Below are 18,701 nucleotides of genomic sequence, written 5' to 3'. Positions count from 1 at the left end.
GTGACATTACTTCCAGATGACATTACTGCCTGGTGATATTACTGCCCGGTGACATTACTTCCAGATGACATTACTGCCTAGTGACATTACTTCCAGATGATATTACTGTCTGGTGACATTACTTCCAGATGATATTACTGTCTGGTGACATTACTGCCCAGTGACATTACTGCCCGGTGACATTACTGTCTGGTGAGAATTACTTCCAGATGATATTACTGTCTGGTGACATTACTGCCCGGTGACATTACTGCCTGGTGACATTACAGACAGATGACATTACTGCCTGGTGACATTACTGTCTGGTGACATTACTTCTAGATGATATTACTGCCCGGTGACATTACTTCCAGATGATATTACTGTCTGGTGACATTACTTCCCGGTGACATTACTACCTGGTGACATTACTTCCAGATGACATTACTGCCCGGTGACATTACTGCCCGGTGACATTACTTCCAGATGATATTACTGTCTGGTGACATTACTGCCCGGTGACATTACTGTCTGGTGACATTACTGCCCGGTGACATTACTTCCAGATGATACTTACTGTCTGGTGACATTACTGCCTGGTGACATTACAGGCAGATGACATTACTGAAGGTGACATTACTGTCTGGTGACATTACTTCTAGATGATATTACTGCCCGGTGACATTACTTCCAGATGATATTACTGTCTGGTGACATTACTTCCCGGTGACATTACTACCTGGTGACATTACTTCCAGATGACATTACTGCCTGGTGATATTACTGCCCGGTGACATTACTGCCCGGTGACATTACTTCCAGATGATATTACTGTCTGGTGACATTACTGCCCGGTGACATTACTGCCTGGTAACATTACTTCCAGATGATATTACTGCCTGGTGACATTACAGACAGATGACATTACGGCCTGGTGACATTACTGTCTGGTGACATTACAGACAGATGACATTACTGCCAGATGACATTACTGTCTGGTGACATTAGAGACAGATGACATTACTGCCTGGTGACATTACTGTCCGGTGACATTACTTCCAGATATTACTGCCCGGTGACATTACTTCCAGATGATATTACTGCCCGGTGACATTACTTCCAGATGATATTACTGCCCGGTGACATTACTACCTGGTGACATTACTTCCAGATGATATTACTGCCCGGTGACATTACTGCCTGGTGACATTACAGACAGATGACATTTCTGCCCATTGACATTACTGCCCGGTGACATTACTGACAGATGACATTACTACTGGTGACATTACTGCCCGGTGATATTACTGCCCGGTGACATTACTGACAGATGACATTACTACTGGTGACATTACTGCCTGGTGACATTACTTCCAGATGATATTACTGCCCGGTGACATTACTTCCAGATGATATTACTGTCTGGTGACATTACTGCCTGGTGACATTACAGACAGATGACATTACTGCCCGGTGACATTACTGCCCGGTGACATTACTTCCAGATGATATTACTGCCCGGTGACATTACTTCCAGATGATATTACTGTCTGGTGACATTACTGCCCGGTGACATTACTACCTGGTGACATTACAGACATGAAATTTCTGCCCCTTGACATTACTGCCCGGTGACATTACTGACGGATGACATTACTACTGGTGCCATTACTGCCTGGTGACATTACTTCCAGATGATATTACTGTCTGGTGACATTACAGACAGATGACATTTCTGCCCAGTGACATTACTGCCCGGTGACATTACTGACAGATGACATTACTACTGGTGACATTACTGCCCGGTGATATTACTGACAGTGACATTACTGCCTGGTGACATTACTGTTTGGTGACATTGCTGCCCGATATTAGTGCCTGGTGACATTACTACATCATCCCCAGGAGAAAGCAACGTTGTGCCAGCGAAACGCGCGTCAGGGTGGGCATCTGGCCACGGGATCACTCCTTGGATGCACCCACATTCTCAGTAAGCCCAAATTCTGGCCGTAATGGAATTTTTTTGCCCCATGTTGGCGCTGGGTATAACTCCTCAAGTCACTTGACTATGATATTCTTATACAATGTGTTGGTAATCCTATAGGGGTGCTTCCCCTCCTGTCTGCATTTAATCTTGGTATACTATTTTGTTATTCAGTTACTGTGTGATTTTACATCATAGTATTAACTTAATAAAATTTACAATATTTTTCATGATTTTTTTTCATCTTGTACTCCTTTCATTCTCTGGTTTCTCATGTATTTTGGAGTTGGTGTGGTTTATTTTAGGGAGGCACATCACTGGGTGTCCCTTTCCCTTGTAGTGTTATTCAACTGGGTTTTTTTGTTAACTGGTGACATTACTGCCCAGTGACATTACTGCTTGGTGACATTGCTGCCCGATATTACTGCCTGGTGACATTATTGCCCAGTTGGAATAACTTACCTGTAGTTGTCAATGCAGGAATATTTCAGCTTGTGCTTCTCAATATAACGTTGCAGTTCCAGTAAGGATTTGCTGTTACAGGAATTTCTGAAATAAAAGTTATGTTTACTGTGTAGACTTCTATACAAAAGGGATCATACAGAGATGTTACAGTGCAAAGCATGCTGTACATGTAATCTGTAGTGTCAGCAAGGCGTTACTGACACATAAATACTACTGTATGCCCATTATAGGGGTTCACTCTTTCTGGCAGGTATTAGGCCTTAGGTTGCGTTCACACAGGTAATGCGGTTTTGGTCCAAACATGCAGTTTTTATTAATTTCCACAGGTTGCACAGCAGCAAAACACCAAAATCATACACATAAATCCCTAGCCTTGTCCAGGTGTTAACTAAACAGAACAGACCCTGGCTACACATCCGAGCTAGCCTCAAATCGATCACACAAAATAGCCATCGTCCATAGTAATCAGTGACATTTTGAGTTTGATACACACAGCCTGTGCAGACTCTTCTCAGAGAAGGATTCTTGCCATTGCTACATCTAGCAGACAGCCTGACTCACCAGTCACTCTATTCAGAGAGAAACCCTTGGCACGTCTCTCAGCTACAGCTCACACTTTGGCTGATCTCACCAACAGCACACTCCATTCTGCTTCATCCAGCAGACATACACTCCTTCAGGAGATTGCCACACAATTATTCTACTTCTTGCATCTTAGAGACACACTGCAGGTGCTTCTAATCAAACACTGCAGAGCTGGGATTTAATTCTGTCCTTCCCAGCTATGCTAAACTCTCTGCATGAAACTGGAGACATATAAAGATAAAGAGTCTGTTCTCAGGGTAACTTTTAACACCTTAGTACAGCTGCATGTTTTTTGGAACTGCTGTCACGAGTGTGTCACGTCCTCCTGGGATATCTGAGATTAAAAGATCACTACGAATTGTGAATCTCAGATTTTCCATTTAGCCTGTATGTTTGTGCCCCATATTAAATGGATTTGGGTTCCTTTGGTGCTGAAGCCGTTAACAACCCTTTCTATGCTGGTCAGAAACGTGCAGCTCAATTTCAGCTGCTTCTGATCTGGTCATTACCTCTCCCTATAAAAAGTGGCCAGACTTTCTGTCTTGCCGGTGAAAGATTTGCTTCCTAGCTCCTTGGAGTCACTGTGCTGAGTTGGAGATCGTTGTTGCTACTGGAGATTGTTGTATGCTTTCCTCATTGTCCTATTCCCATTTGGTTGGTACATTCCTATACATCCCTACCTTTGATGGGTGTTTGTATGTTTGTTGTTTTTTGTTATCCCTGTTTTGTATTTGTGTCCGGTTTACCTTATATTTCTGTCCCAGGTGTCGTGAGGGAGGGGACAGATCAGGGTTTAACAAGAGCATAGTAAAGTCGGAGACTCGGGTCTCTCTACCTTCAAGAGTACCCCCAGGACACAGTTAAGGTCCCAGTTTCAGGGACAGTTTGAGGCCCCCCCCTTCCTTACTGAATACCATCACAACGTGACAACTGCACCAAGGTTGTATGCATAAATCCATACAGAAGTCTTGATCATTCTACATAACCAGGCCCAAGCCAAACAGTATAATCGTTATATGCAATGGCTAGTACATGCCGCCACTAGTATTAATTGCCATGAGTATGTTGTGTAGTGTCCCCGCACTCTCCTGGAGCAGGGCTGACTATGTGGCCTGCATTTCTACTGTATGGACTAGGTATCTGATGAATGACACTGCTGTAGATTATTATAAAGTTGTCCATCGATTTATTGTAGAATAAATGTCTTACCAAAACAGACACCTGGGTCAAAAATTTTCATTTGCCAGCCATTGCACTAAAGAGTAATGTGGGCATGAAAGCGATTCTCAGAGAATCACGCGATCACAATTATACAGGTTTACAGCTGCGATGTTGCCGTAAGAATATAGCCAAATTGGAGACAAGCCGAGACCGGCATTCAAGTCTATCGCAAGTGAGGCGCGCGTGATTTGTGGCCAGAGATGGAAATCCACACGTTTCCAAACATTTTTGACTGTGTGTAATGTCATTAGGTTCAATGTCTGAATTCATCACCACGATCTCCGTTTCGCCCTCGCCTTGTTCCACTACGTTCTTTGCTACAATGTGTGTAGGCCACTGACACCCGGGACCCCTGCAAATTATTAGCTGGCGATTACAGGAAGCACAGCCCTACTCACGTGCCTCATTATGAGGATTGGCGGGGGCTTGGAGTCTTACCCCCAATTTTGAAACCAACACCTATGTTTTCTTTTTTAATTGTTCCGGACTCGGTGAAAAGGAACGAAAATAAGAATATGCGTAAACTGAGTGCAGACACAGATCACCTAATTTTCAGGCTGTGTGCCCACGTATGCGGGGGTTTTTTTGCATTTTTTAAGCGTTTTTACCGGCAAAAACGTATAAAAATCGCTCAAAAGAAGCATCCCATTCATTTTAATGCATTTTGCACTTTTTCTGCATATTGATGCATTTTTTTCAGCGAAAAAAAATCTTTGCAGTAAAAAACGCAGCATGCTCATTAACTTTGCGGAAAAGTCCGCGTTTTTAGCTATTTTCTATGAGACTGGGGACGCGCGGAAAAAAACGCATAAAAAACGCGCGTTTTCTGGGAAGGAGTCCGGTTTTCATGCAGACATTTTCTGCATGCATGGGCACATAACCTTCGGGTTCTTTAGGGTTTGTATATACTGTGGATATATGCCCCAAGAACCCTGAAAAGATGGTGATATTTATAATGTAAATATATCTATCTATCTATCTATCTATCTATCTATACACAGTTTTCCAAGCAAAATGCACAATGTTTGCGGTGGTCCGTGGCCCCCTGCTGTTCTACCTCATGTCTTTTTGTATTGCTGCGGTGACTGTTGCTTATGCGCCTGCTTCAATGGCTGTTTGCTACATATTGTTATCAGTCTAATTGGGAAGCTTATTTTGCCATCACATGCACATATGCGGAGTTGATTATTGCCTTATATCTAAGGCCTGTTTCACACTTCCGTTTTTGACCATCAGTCAAAATCCCTCTCTCTCTGCGGCTCCTTAAATTCTTCATTTGGCGGATCCGTCAAAAAACGGTCCGGTGCCATCTGTTCACATCAGTTAGGCTGGTTTCACACTTGCGTTTTTTTGCACTGTATTTTAGCGCTAAGAAACGCATGCGTTTTTTTTCCTATATTTTGCATGGAATGCGCTTATGTGCGCATACACATGCGTTTCTATGCGTTTTTACGCGCATGCGTTTTTCTGTGGTGTGCGCTCGAGCGCACAAAATGCATCCTGTTGCATTTTTTGGGCGTCCGACTTGCCTCAAAAAAACGCATGCGCGCAATGCATTTTTCTACAGCAAGACACCCATTATAAGTCTATGGGTGCGCATATGTGCGCATTGGCATGCTCATGTATGCGTTTTTTTGCGCATGCGTTTTTTTGTTGACCATTAGTTAGACAATGGAATTTAGGGGTTTGGGTTAGAGTTAGGGTTAGTTAAGGGGGTTTAGGGTTAGGGTTTGGGTTAGGGTTAGTATGGTTTGGTTAAGGGTTAGGGTTTAGGGTTAGTTAGGGGTTAGGGTTTGGGTAGGGTTTGGTTAAGGGTTAGGGTTAGTATGGTTTGGCTAAGGGTTAGGGATAGGGTCAGGGTTAGGGTATGGTTTGGTTAAGGGTTAGGGTTAGTAAAGTCATGGTTTGGGTTAGTGTGAGGGGCCAACTAATGTTGGAAAAAAACGCAAACGCGGTAAAAACGCATAAAAATGCTGCGTTTTTTTTCATGCATGCTCATAAAAATGCTTGAAAAAAATGCAGCATTTGTATGCGTTTTTCCATGCGTTTTTTTGTGGGAAAAACGCAATGCAAAAAAAAGCAAGTGTGAAAGTAGCCTTAGCAACGGATCCGCTTTCCGCCATTTTGGCGGATTTTAACTGACCCAAAAAAAACGGTAGTGTGAAACAGGCCTAAGGCTCTTATTGCACCAATTTCTAGATTTTTTTTTTTTCTCATTGTCAGCAGCAAACGTTGGTTTTTTTTTTTTTTTTTTTTTTTTTTTTTTTTTTTTTTTTTTTTCTTCTGGTTATACACTGCCATCTTGTGGTAAACACTGAAATTGCAGGGTGTACATTGCGTTGTTTTGCCATCCTATGTTACTAATACCATCGTCATGTATTTTATTTTAGATGTATTAGTAAAAATGTGTTTATCATCTTGGATATTTGCTTTGCAAATCTTTCTCCTGAAATATGCTGCCTTTCATGTTGCTAGTAGTTATGGGTACATGGTATAGGTGTCATGAATAGTATATACATTATACAGTGGGGAAAAAAAGTATTTAGTCAGCCACCAACTGTGCAAGTTCTCCCACTTAAAAAGATGAGAGAGGCCTGTAATTGACATCATAGGTAGACCACAACTATGAGAGTCAAAATGAGAAAACAAATCCAGAAAATCACCTTGTCTGATTTGACAAGATTTATTTTGCAAATTATGGTGGAAAATAAGTATTTGGTCACCTAAAAACATGCAAGATATCTGGCTCTCACAGATCTGTAACTTCTTCTTTAAGAGGCTCCTCTGTCCTCCACTCATTACCTGTAGTAATGGCACCTGTTAGAACTTATCAGTATAAAAGACACCTGTTCACAACATCAAACAGTCACACTCCAAACTCTACTATGATGAAGACCAAAGAGCTGTCGAAGGACACCAGAAACAAAATTGTAGCCCTGCACCAGGCTGGGAATACTGAATCTGCAATAGGCAAGCAGCTTGATGTGATGAAATCAACTGTGGGAGCAATAATAAGAAAATGGAAGTCATAAAAGACCACTGATGATCTCCCTCGATCTGGGGCTCCACGCAAGATCTCACCCCGTGGGGTTAAAATGATCACAAGAACGGTGAGCAAAAATCCCAGAACCACACGGGGGGATCTAGTGGATGACCTGCATAGAGCTGGGACCACCCTAACAAAGGCTACCATCAGTAACACACTATGCTGCCAGGGACTCAGATCCTGCACTGCCAGAGGTGTCCCCCTGCTTAAGCCTGTACATGTCTGGGCCCATCTTAAGTTTACTAGAGAGCATTTGGATTATCCAGACGCGTATTAGGAGAATGTCCTATGGTCTGATGAAACCAAAGTATAACTGTTTGATAGAAACAAAACTCGTCATGTTTGGAGGAGACAGAATACTGAGTTGCATCCAAAGAACACCATACCTACTGTGAAGCATGGGGGAGGCAGTATCATGCTTTGGGGCTGTTCCCCTGCAAAGGGACCTGGACGACTGATCCGTGTACATGAAAGAATGAATGGGGCCATGTATCGTGAGATTTGGAGTGCAAACCTCCTTCCATCAGCAAGGGCATTGAAGATGAAACATGGATGGGTCTTTCAGCATGATAATGATCCCAAGCACACTGCCAGGGCAACGAAGGAGTGGCTTCGTAAGAAGCATATGAAAGTCCTGGAGTGGCCTAGCCAGTCTCCAGATCTCAACCCCATAGAAAACCTTTGTACTGATTTGAAAGTCCGTGTTGCGCAGCGACAGGCCCAAAACATCACTGCTCTAGAGGAGATCTGCATGGATGAATGGGCCAACATACCACCAACAGTGTGTGCCAACCTTGTGAAGACTTACAGAAAACATCTGACCTCTGTCATTGCCAACAAAGGATATATAACAAAATATTGAGATAAACTTTTGTTAATGACCAGATACTTATTTTTCACCATAATTTGCCAAATAAATTTTGCCAAATCAGACAAAGTGATTTTCTGGATTTGTTTTCTCATTTTGACTCTCATAGTTGTGGCCTACCTATGATGTCAGTTACAGGCCTCCCTTATCTTTTTAAGTGGGAGAACTTGCACAATTGGTGGCTGACTAAATACTTTTTTCCCCACTGTATATACATACAGTTAGGTCCGTATATATTTGGACAGAGACATTTTTCTAATTTTGGTTCTAGACATTACCACAATGAATTTTAAACAAAACAATTCAGATGCAGTTGAAGTTCAGACTTTCAGCTTTCATTTGAGGGTATCCACATTAAAATTGGATGAAGGGTTTAGAAGTTTCAGCTCCTTAACATGTGCCACCCTGTTTTTAAAGGGACCAAAAGTAATTGGACAATTGACTCCAAGGCTATTTCATGGACAGGTGTGGGCAATCCCTTCGTTATGTCATTCTCAATTAAGCATATAAAAGGCCTGGAGTTGATTTGAGGTATGGTGCTTGCATTTGGAAGGAAACATGCAGTCAAAGGAGCTCTCCATGCAGGTGAAACAAGCCATCCTTAGGCTCTGTGCACACGGTGCGGATTCTGCTGCGGATCCGCAGCGGATTTGGCCCTGTGGATTCGCAGCAGAACTGCATGTGATGTACAGTGCCATTCTTTTCTATGTAAAATAAAATCCGCTGTGCACATGGAGCATTTTTTTCCACGCGGATTTGGTGCGGAATGAAAACTGCAGCATGTGACTTCTTTTGTGCGGTTTTGCTGCAGTTTTCCACCTGCTCCATTCTAGAAATCCGCAGGTGGAAAACCGCACAAAAACTGCACTAAAACCGCACAAAAAATGCACTAAATCCGCAGGAAAAATGCAGGTCATTTGACCTGTGGATTTAGTCAATTCTGCATGGAAAATTCCTAAACAGAATACGCACCGTGTGCACATAGCCTTAAGCTGCAAAAACAGAAAAAAAACATCTGAGAAATTGCTACAACATTAGGAGTGGCAAAATCTACAGTTTAGTACATCCTGAGAAAGAAAGAAAGCACTGGTGAACTCATCAATGCAAAAAGACCTGGGAGCCCACGGAAGACAACAGTGGTGGATGATCGCAGAATAGTCTCCATGGTGAAGAGAAACCCCTTCACAACAGCCAACCAAGTGACCAACACTCTCCAGGAGGTAGGCGTATCAATATCCAAATCTACCATAAAGATAAGACTGCATGAAAGTAAATACAGAGGGTTCACTGCACGGTGCAAGCCACTCATAAGCATCAAGAATAAAAGGCTAGACTGGACTTTGCTAAAAAACATCTAAAAAAGCCAGCACAGTTCTGGAAGAACATTCTTTGGACAGATGAAACCAAGATCAACCTCTACCAGAATGATGGAAAGAGAAAAGTGTGGCGAAGGTGTGGTACAGCTCATGATCCAAAGCATACCACATCATCTGTAAAACACGGCGGAGGCAGTGTGATGGCTTGGGCATGCATGGCTGCCAGTGGCACTGGGTCACTAGTGTTTATTGATGATGTGACACAGGACAGAAGCAGCCGAGTGACTTATGAGGTATTCAGAGACATACTGTGTGCTCAGATCCAGCCAAATGCAGCCAAACTGATTGGTCGTCGTTTCATACTACAGATGGACAATGACCCAAAACATAACGCCAAAGCAACCCAGGAGTTTATTAAAGCAAAGAAGTGGAATATTCTTGAATGGCCAAGTCAGTCACCTGATCTCAACCCAATTGAGCATGCATTTCACTTGTTAAAGACTAAACTTCAGACAGAAAGGCCCACAAACAAACAGCAACTGAAAACCACCGCAGTGAAGGCCTGGCAGAGCATCAAAAAGGAGGAAACACAGCGTCTGGTGATGTCCATGAGTTCAAGACTTCAGGCAGTCATTGCCAACAAAGGGTTTTCAACCAAGTACTAGAAATGAACATTTTATTTACAATTATTTATTCTGTCCAATTACTTTTGGTCCCTTTAAGAACAGGGTGGCACATGTTAAGGAGCTGAAACTCCTAAACCCTTCATCCAATTTTAATGTGGATACCCTCAAATGAAAGCTGAAAGTCTGAACTTCAACTGCATCTGAATTGTTTTGTTTGAAATTCATTGTGGTAATGTCTAGAACCAAAATTAGAAAAATGTTGTCTCTGTCCAAATATATATGGACCTAACTGTACGTGATTAAACTGATTGTAATCTTGATATCTGTCCATGTTTAGAACTTACTTGTCCTCTCCTTGAATGTCATCAATTACCCAGACCCTCACTTCAGAAATTGTGTTTGGGTTCATATTGGGGATTTCCACAGTCCTTAGAATACTGGAAGATAAAAAAAAGTGATCATAGTTAAACATTTCTGCATCTACATGACAGGAGCTCATCACGTGAGCAATCAGATGCACTGTCCAAAATAGAAAAAACCCCACTATGCAGGCAGTCCCCAACTTATGGACACCCAACATTCGTAAATCCCCTAGTTACAAACGTTGGATGTTAAAGGAGAAAACAAAAACCTAAACCTTGTACTAACCTCACCACTGGACTCTACAGCCGCTTTCCTGTTCTTCTAGCCATTGCGCTCCGAATCTCCGACATCTTCAATATAGGCCAAAACTTCAAACCGCATCCTGGTCAGACCTCATCGTGCGCCATAAGATCACGTCATCATTGCAACCTTAAGACACGCAGCGAGCTCCAGCCTGGACACTGCTGGAAGCCCTTGCCTATAGTGAAGAAGTCGGAGATGCGGCGCACAACATCTAAAAGAAGAGGACAGGATGGCAAGGTGAGTATTAATTAAAAGAAAAAAAATACCCATCTCTCTGGCTTTTCCACTGTTCACTGTCCAGTCTTCTTCTTTCCACCATTCATGCGCCATATTTTCAGCCTTTTCACTATAGACTAAGACTGCTGGCAAGATCCACGTCCTGGAGATCACTGTGCATCGTTGACGTTGTGAACTTACGAGGTTGTATAACCTTAGAGGCCTGGATGTGGCCAAGAAATCCTGGTCTATAAGGAAGAGGCCGGAGATGCAGCGTGTAACAATGGAAAGAAGAGGACTGGACGGCACACAGCGAGCAGCAGGGTGGTCAAAGCAGTCAGCACTGGGGTGAATATCATTTTTTTTCCCCCGGCACTGTTCCACCCTACATTCTAGGGTGTAACCTGGGGCCTACTTGTATTCACCTTCCCTGGCGCTTCCATGACACAGATTTTCCAGTCCTCCTCTGATCACTGTACCCCTGGAAGATATATGTGTGACAAAACCTCCTTGCAGAGGGCCAAGAGTGCAAAAATTTACCGAGGACGAGGGAAGTGCTGCCATAAGAGTGTCAGGGCAGATGACAATAGAGCCGCTAATTATGGCTTATTGCATATATCTAGAATAATTAGCAATTTGTTAAAAAAAAAAAAAGTGGCCTTCCACAGCCCGACATATTTACTAGTTTACGTTAGAAAATGTACACCAGCTTTTTTAAAACCTAGATTATATACATTTTTATCCAAACCTATCTAGATTTGAGGCTTTTGTTCTGTATGTAATGCATGAAAGTATTTTGCCCAGTGCAGTGTTATCATTGCTAGTTATGTCCTGACTTCTACTTTTAAATGTCACGGTCCATAGCTAAAATGAGATAAAATGGAAATAATTTCAGCTCACCACTGTGACGGCTGTTTCAGATGTTTCAGCAAGTAAGTAGTTCAGTCCAGACTACGCACAGCTGTATCCAAGCAAAAAAAAGGAGATATCCAGCGAGCGTAGAAGGAACTCCTCATTATTTAATGAATCCAATAAGGTTACATGTATAGACAAAAATTATTATATAATAATTGTTTTTGGGGGGGTGAGGGGTTAATTTTTTGTCTATACATGTAACATTATTGAATTCATTAAATATTGAGGAGTTCTTTGCAAAAACGTCTACTAATATTCCTTCTACGCTTGCTGGATATCTCCTTTTTTTTGCTTGGATAGATAAAATGACGCCATACCTTTCTTTCCGCGCTATATCACCATCTGCCGAGCCATTTAACATCATATTTACCAATCCACATGACGCTCGAGCAAACTGGGGAAATAAAGCAGATAATTCATGCTGCAGCACATGTATGTATGTACACTGCACAAAAAAAATAAAGGGAACACTAAAATACCACATCCTAGATATCACTGAATGAAATATTCCAGTTGCAAATCTTTATTCATTACATAGTGGCATGTGTTGAGAACAATAAAATATAAAAATTATCAATGTAAATCAAAGTGAATATCCCATGGAGATCTGGATTTGGAATAATACTCAAAATCAAATTGGAAAATCAAATGACAGGTTGATCCAACTTCAGTAGAAATGTCTCAAGACAAGGAAAGATGCTCAGTAGTGTGTGTGGCCTCCACGTGCCTGTATGACCTCCCTACAACGCCTGGGCATGCTCCTGATGAGGCGGCATATGTCCTCCTGAAGGATCTCCTCCCAAACCTGGATTAAAGCATTAGTCGACTCCTGGACAGTCTGTGGTACAACATGGCATTGATGGATGGAACAATCCTTGATGTCCCAGATGTTCTCGATTGGATTCAGGTATGGGGAACAGGCAGGCCCGTCCTTACCATCAATGCCTTCATCATGCAGGAACTGTTTACACACTTTAGCCACATGAGGACAGAATTGTAATGCATCAGAAGGAACCCAGCGCCCACTGCACATAAATATGGTCTCAAAATGGGTCTGCGGATCTCATCCCCGTACTTAATGGAAGTCTGGGTACCTCTGTATGATAGCACATGGAGGGCTGTGCGCCCCTCCAAAGAAATGCCTCCCCACACCATTACTGACCCACTGCCAAACCGCTCAAGCTGGAGGATGTTGCAGACAGCAGAACGTTATCCACAGCATCTACAGATTCTCTCACTTCTGTCAAATGTGCTCAGTGTGAACCTGCTCTCATCTGTGAAGAGCACAGTGCGACAATGTCAAATCTGCCAATCTTGGTGCTATCTGGAAAATGCCAATCGCCCTGCATGGTGTTGGGCTGTAAGCATAACACTCACTTGTGGATATCGGGCCCTGATACCACACTCATGGAGTCTGTTTCTGACAGTTCAAGCAGACACACTGATGTTAGTAGCCTGTTGAAGGTCATTTATAGGGTTCTGGCACTTTTTCTACTTGCACAAAGGAGAAGGTAGCGGTCCTGCTGCTGGGTTGTTGCCCTCCTATGGCCTCCTCTATATCTCCTCATTTAGTGGCCTGTCTCCTCTTATCTGCTTCATGCTCTGGACACTGTGCTGACAGACACAGCTACCCTGGACAGGTTTATTTCACAGAAGTGTGATTGACTTGGAGTTGCATTGTGTTGTTTAAGTATTCCCTTTATTTTTTGTGTGGTGTATGTGCTCCCTGCCAGGCTATATTGTATCTGACACAGTGTAGGTAATGATCACTTGCCGGGTAATTGCCAACCATTATGGCCAATGCAGACATTGTCGAGTCCCCGTTCCTATTTACTGCATTAAAGGGGATGTCCAACACAGGAAAAAAAGTAGACATAGATGATTTTAAAATAAAAAATGGAGACATACTCACTACCTGTAGTAACGGCAGAATTAGCACAGGCCGCTCTGTAAGCCTGTGCTAGCTCCAAAAGTGTTGTTTGCTGAAGCCTGTGATTGGCTGCAGCGGTTTAGGTGACTAGAAGAGCACATCACTGGATGCTTTTCTGATGACATGCTGGATCCACGGTGCCACCATGTGATGGCACTACATTGAATGTGAACATTTCCCTCCCAGGATACAAATGACCACTCAGTGTCGACACATCAGGATTGTTATTAGTTTATCATCAGAATCCTGATTGTAGCTTACCGCAGCAGATGTCATCTTCCAGAAAGAGGAAATGGAGTTGTGTTCACATTCGTTCCAGGCAGGACAAAACTTAAAGTTCATTCCTAAAAAATACACATTTATCAAGCTTTTACTGAATAGATTGTAACCTGCTAGAAAATACCGTAACTTTATGTTGTCTTTACAGTCTGATAACCTGACAATCTAATAAGTAGAAATGATCGTGGCATTCCAAATATGGAAATATTGGGTTCATCTATATAAACATGTTAAGCAATGATTGATTCCAAATTGCATAATTTCAGCGCAAAATCCCAGGACTTATGTCCTGTTCATATTACCAAAGAGCCACAAGAATCTTGGGAACCCCATCATAGGTAGAGAGATCGGAGCAGCCCCAGGTTCTATGTTCACCCCATGAGTTATTTAAGTCAGGCTTCCAAAGCTAAGATATAGAGATGCCAAATAATGTATCAATAAATTAAGAAAAGATGAATTACCAGATGAGTGCTCCTTATCATATTTTGATGTAACTAGCCTACACTCAAGTAACAAGTATCTGAGCAGTAGAGGTGGCATTAGAAAAATAGGCTATGAGTGATGACCACAGGGAATTTTAATTGGCACTTGAGGTGATAGCATATTGCAATATTTTTTTTATTTAGGACAGGTTTTATGTCCAATGTAAAGGCACCGCTGTGGGGGCTAACATTACACCTCCCTATGCAAACATTTTCATTTTTGAGAGGCATGTCTACGAGTATCTGGATGCCAAGTACACGATCTGGTTTATTGCTGTGAAACTTTGTAAACTATTGTTATATTTCTATGATTTACTATTTAGTTGAGACATTTAATGATTGCTACGTGACATGTTGAAAGACAGTTGCCTTCTGTACGATATATAGCTAAGTGGCGACGTTATTTATCACCTTCGATTATCAATAGATAATTACCTGGTCTAAAGGTTTTCCCACACCACATAAGACCATTGAACACAAAGCCCAGGAAAGTGTCTTCTAGCGTGATGAAATTTTCTGTGGCTCTTGTGTAACGGTGAACAAGTTCATTAGTCCTGCTCCACAGAAGAGTCTGCAAAGATACAAAACATTTACATAGCCATTATGGCTACTTATCGGTAAGTGGTATAATACCATGTGGGCAGGTAGTTTTATTTACTTGTTTATTTCCACACCATGTAATGGGAAAGAGTATGGTATCCCCTTAGAAAGATGACCATTCTTACGGAATTACTGGTCTGAGACTCCATAAAATAGTGCATAGTGGTCATTAGTGGTACTGCAATTATTTCCACATTCATTAAAGGGGTTGTCCAGTATAAACTTAGTTCTTTGTAGACACGCAGACATATAAAAAAATGAACTGAGCCGTTAGCTGTCAGTATTTGGTGACTTTTTGTTGTTGCAGCATTTATGCGCCTGTTATGTAAAAAAAACTCAAACAAAAAATGCAAGTAACCTAATTTACCTAAGTTTTTATCGTGTTTTTGAATCTGCGGTTTTTGTCTATTTTTGCGTATGTCATGTTTTAAATAAAGCTGCTTTGCTGTAAATACTTCCTGGTATTTGGCTTTGTCAAAACTTTATTAATGTGTAGGTTACCTGCATCTTTAGTGTTTGTTTTTCCTCAGCGGAAACTCACTAAAAAACACATATGTATTTCTTACCTGCAGATTTTTACATCTAATGCAATTCTATGGGGAAAATCTGCACATAAAATTTGGGCACCGCAGGCCATTGAATCATAAAATGTTAGAGTTGGAAGGGACCTCCTGGATCATCGGGTCCAACCCCCTGCTCAATGCAGGACTCACTAAACCATCTCAGACAGATATCTATCCAGCCTCTGTTAGAAGACTTCCATTGATGGAGAACTCACCACCTCTTGTGGCAGTCTGTTCCACTCATTGATCACCCTCATTGTCAAAAAGTTGTTTCTAATATTTAATCTGTATCTTCTCCCATTCAGTTTCATCTCATTGCTTCTAAATGAACATCACAGTTGAGCGCAGTGTTTGGCAGGAGAGGTCACATGCACTATAGATGTCACACCAAAGCCTGTCAGCAAAGACCGAGGCAGTAGTGAGAGGCATTTCTGGATCTGGGGAGGGTAGCAGCTCAGTTCATTATTTTTTATGTCTGCAAGTCTTTGGGGAATTAATAGATTATTCCAAATAATCTTCTTAATATATTTTTGAAAACTGTTGAACATTTGATGGTTCAGCTGTGCAGGAATCAGCACTAAATCCACATAAAAAATCTGCACAATAATTACCATATGTACTCAAGTATAAGCCGAGTTTTTCAGCACATTTTTCTGTGCTGAAAACACCCCCCTTGGCTTATACTCGAGTGAGGTGTCCAGAAGATGGAGGGGGGAGCTGCAGAGGTGCAGCAGCAGGTCAGAGGAGGCAGGAGCCGGCTGCTGCGGCTAAAGCCTGTGCCCACTGCTAAAGAGAAATGAATATTCACTGCACTGGCAGTGAATATTCATTTCTCTGTAATAGCATGCACAGTAGTCGCAGCTGCCGACTTCCCGACACCGGAACAAGATGCTGCGAGGAAGCGCAGGGATGGTAAGTAGGATGGTTTATTTTTTTTTTTTAATGTTTTCCTGATGGGGGCCAATATATGTAATCCGAGAGCAGCATGATGTAGGGGCCAAGACCCTGATTCTGTCAATGTATCACCTACTGGGCTGCTTGCTGTCATTTTGATACAGTCACTGTTTTCTCTGCTGGAAGTCTAGCAGACCTCTTAATGATGAGCTTTGTTTAAACCCGCCCACATGACTGATTGGTACCTTTCTGATCATGCATAGTCTACATAGGAATCTGCCAATCCGTGGTGGGGCGGGGTTACACACAGCAGTTGACTAGGAGGCATTAGATACCTAGTCCTCTAGTGATAATCTCTTGATGATAAAACACTGATTTTATAAAAAACGGCAGCACACGGACCAGTGACTGACACATTACTGGAATCAGCCTCTCAGCCCCTACGTCATGCTCTTCTCAGGTTACATAGCAAAAACTTGTTGATTTTTTTTTTTAATAGAATACTTTTAATAGCAGAGCTTTAATAAAAAGTTACATTTCTTTACCTTATTACATGGTATTGTCTGTGCAGCCACAAGTGCTAGATGCTTGTAATCTTCAACAGTGATCTTACATGGATCTTTTCTTTGTACTGCATCAACTAGTTCTTGCCATATTCCAGAGCAGTTCTTATCCCTAAGAGAAAAAGTAAGGCAACATGCAAGAAGGTCAATTTTTTTATGTGTAGCCCCCAAACAGGGGTTCCTAGACACTAGTATTAATCTAAAACTGTCTTTTTTTAACTCTTCTAGAGGCAGGACAGCATACCACCACATTCTGGATAGAGGCACAGAGCTTGGTGGTTATACAACAATGATGACGCAAAGCTTGGTAGTTACACTTCAATACCAAGGCTTGAAATTTGGCGGACACACATTAACTCCTTCACTACCAAGGGTGGTTTGCACGTTAACTCCCGGGCCAATTTTTACAATTCTGACCACTGTACCTTTATGAGGTCATAACTCTGAAACGCTTCCATGGATCCCGGTGATTCTGATATTGTTTTCTCGTGACATATTGTACTTCATGTCAGTGGTAAAATTTCATTCAAATAACTTGTGTTTATTTGTGAAAAAAAACAGAAATTTGGCGAAAATGTTGAAAATTTCGCAATTTGCCAACTTTGAATTTTTAGGTCCTTAAATCACAGAGATATGGCACACAAAAAACTTAAGAAGTAACATTTCCCACATATTTACTTTACATCAGCACAATTTTGGAACCAAAATTTTTTTTTGTTAGGAAGTTATAAGGGTTAAAATTTGACCAGCGATTTCTCATTTTTGCAACACCATTTTATTTTTACAGACCACATCACATTTGAAGCCACTTTGCGGGGTCTATATGATAGAAAATACCCAAAAGTGATACCATTCTAAAAACTGCACCCCTCAAGGTGCTCAAAACCACATTCAAGAAGTTTATTAACCATTCAGGTGCTTCACAGGAATTTTTTGAATATTTAAAAAAAATGAACATTTAACTTTTTTTCACAAAAAAAATACTTCAAGTTCAATTTTTTTTATTTTACCAAGGGTAACAGGAGAAATTGGACTGCAAAAGTTTTTGTGCAATTTGTCCTGAGTACGCTGATACCTGATATGTGGGGGGAACCACTGTTTCCGTGCATGGCAGAGCTCAGAAGGGAAGGAGAGCCGTTTGACTTTTTCAATGCAAAATTGGCTGGAATTCAGATCGGACGCCATGTCACGTTTGGAGAGCCCCTGATGTACCTAAACAGTGGAAACCCCCCACAAGTGACCCCATTTTGGAAACTAGACCCCCCAAGGAACTTATCTAGATGTGTGGTGAGAACTTTGAACCCCCAAGGGCTTCACAGAAGCTTGTAACGTACAGCCATACAATTAAAAAAATCATATTTTTTCCAAAAAAATGATCTTTTCACACTCAATTCTTATTTTTCCAAGGGTAACAGGACCCTAAAAGTTATTGTGCAATGTGTCCTGAGTACACTGATACCCCATATGTAGGTGTAAACGACTATTTGGGCGCATGGCAGAGCT

The 18,701-nt window shown here is 41.8% G+C and overlaps 1 protein-coding gene across 1 annotated transcript in view; it reads right to left on the bottom strand.

Annotated features, from left to right (window-relative positions):
* Positions 1 to 18,701, bottom strand: part of LOC141088496 (ADP-ribosyl cyclase/cyclic ADP-ribose hydrolase 1-like) — a 78,859-nt gene that overhangs the window by 9,356 nt on the left and 50,802 nt on the right. The window contains exons 2-7 of the mRNA XM_073574612.1: positions 17,181 to 17,310; positions 15,014 to 15,149; positions 14,079 to 14,161; positions 12,205 to 12,281; positions 10,435 to 10,527; positions 2,426 to 2,512 (exon numbers count right to left, since the gene is read on the bottom strand). Coding sequence (XP_073430713.1) covers positions 2,426 to 2,512; positions 10,435 to 10,527; positions 12,205 to 12,281; positions 14,079 to 14,161; positions 15,014 to 15,149; positions 17,181 to 17,310 — 606 coding nt within the window. The remainder of the gene's footprint in view (positions 1 to 2,425; positions 2,513 to 10,434; positions 10,528 to 12,204; positions 12,282 to 14,078; positions 14,162 to 15,013; positions 15,150 to 17,180; positions 17,311 to 18,701) is intronic.

The sequence above is a fragment of the Dendrobates tinctorius genome, unplaced genomic scaffold, assembly GCF_039654945.1.
Source record: "Dendrobates tinctorius isolate UK_male_01 unplaced genomic scaffold, ASM3965494v1 ptg000039l, whole genome shotgun sequence".
NCBI classification, from domain to species: Eukaryota; Metazoa; Chordata; class Amphibia; order Anura; family Dendrobatidae; genus Dendrobates; species Dendrobates tinctorius.
Note: the sequence above shows the minus strand (reverse complement) of the source record. Positions and strands in the feature narration are given on the sequence as shown.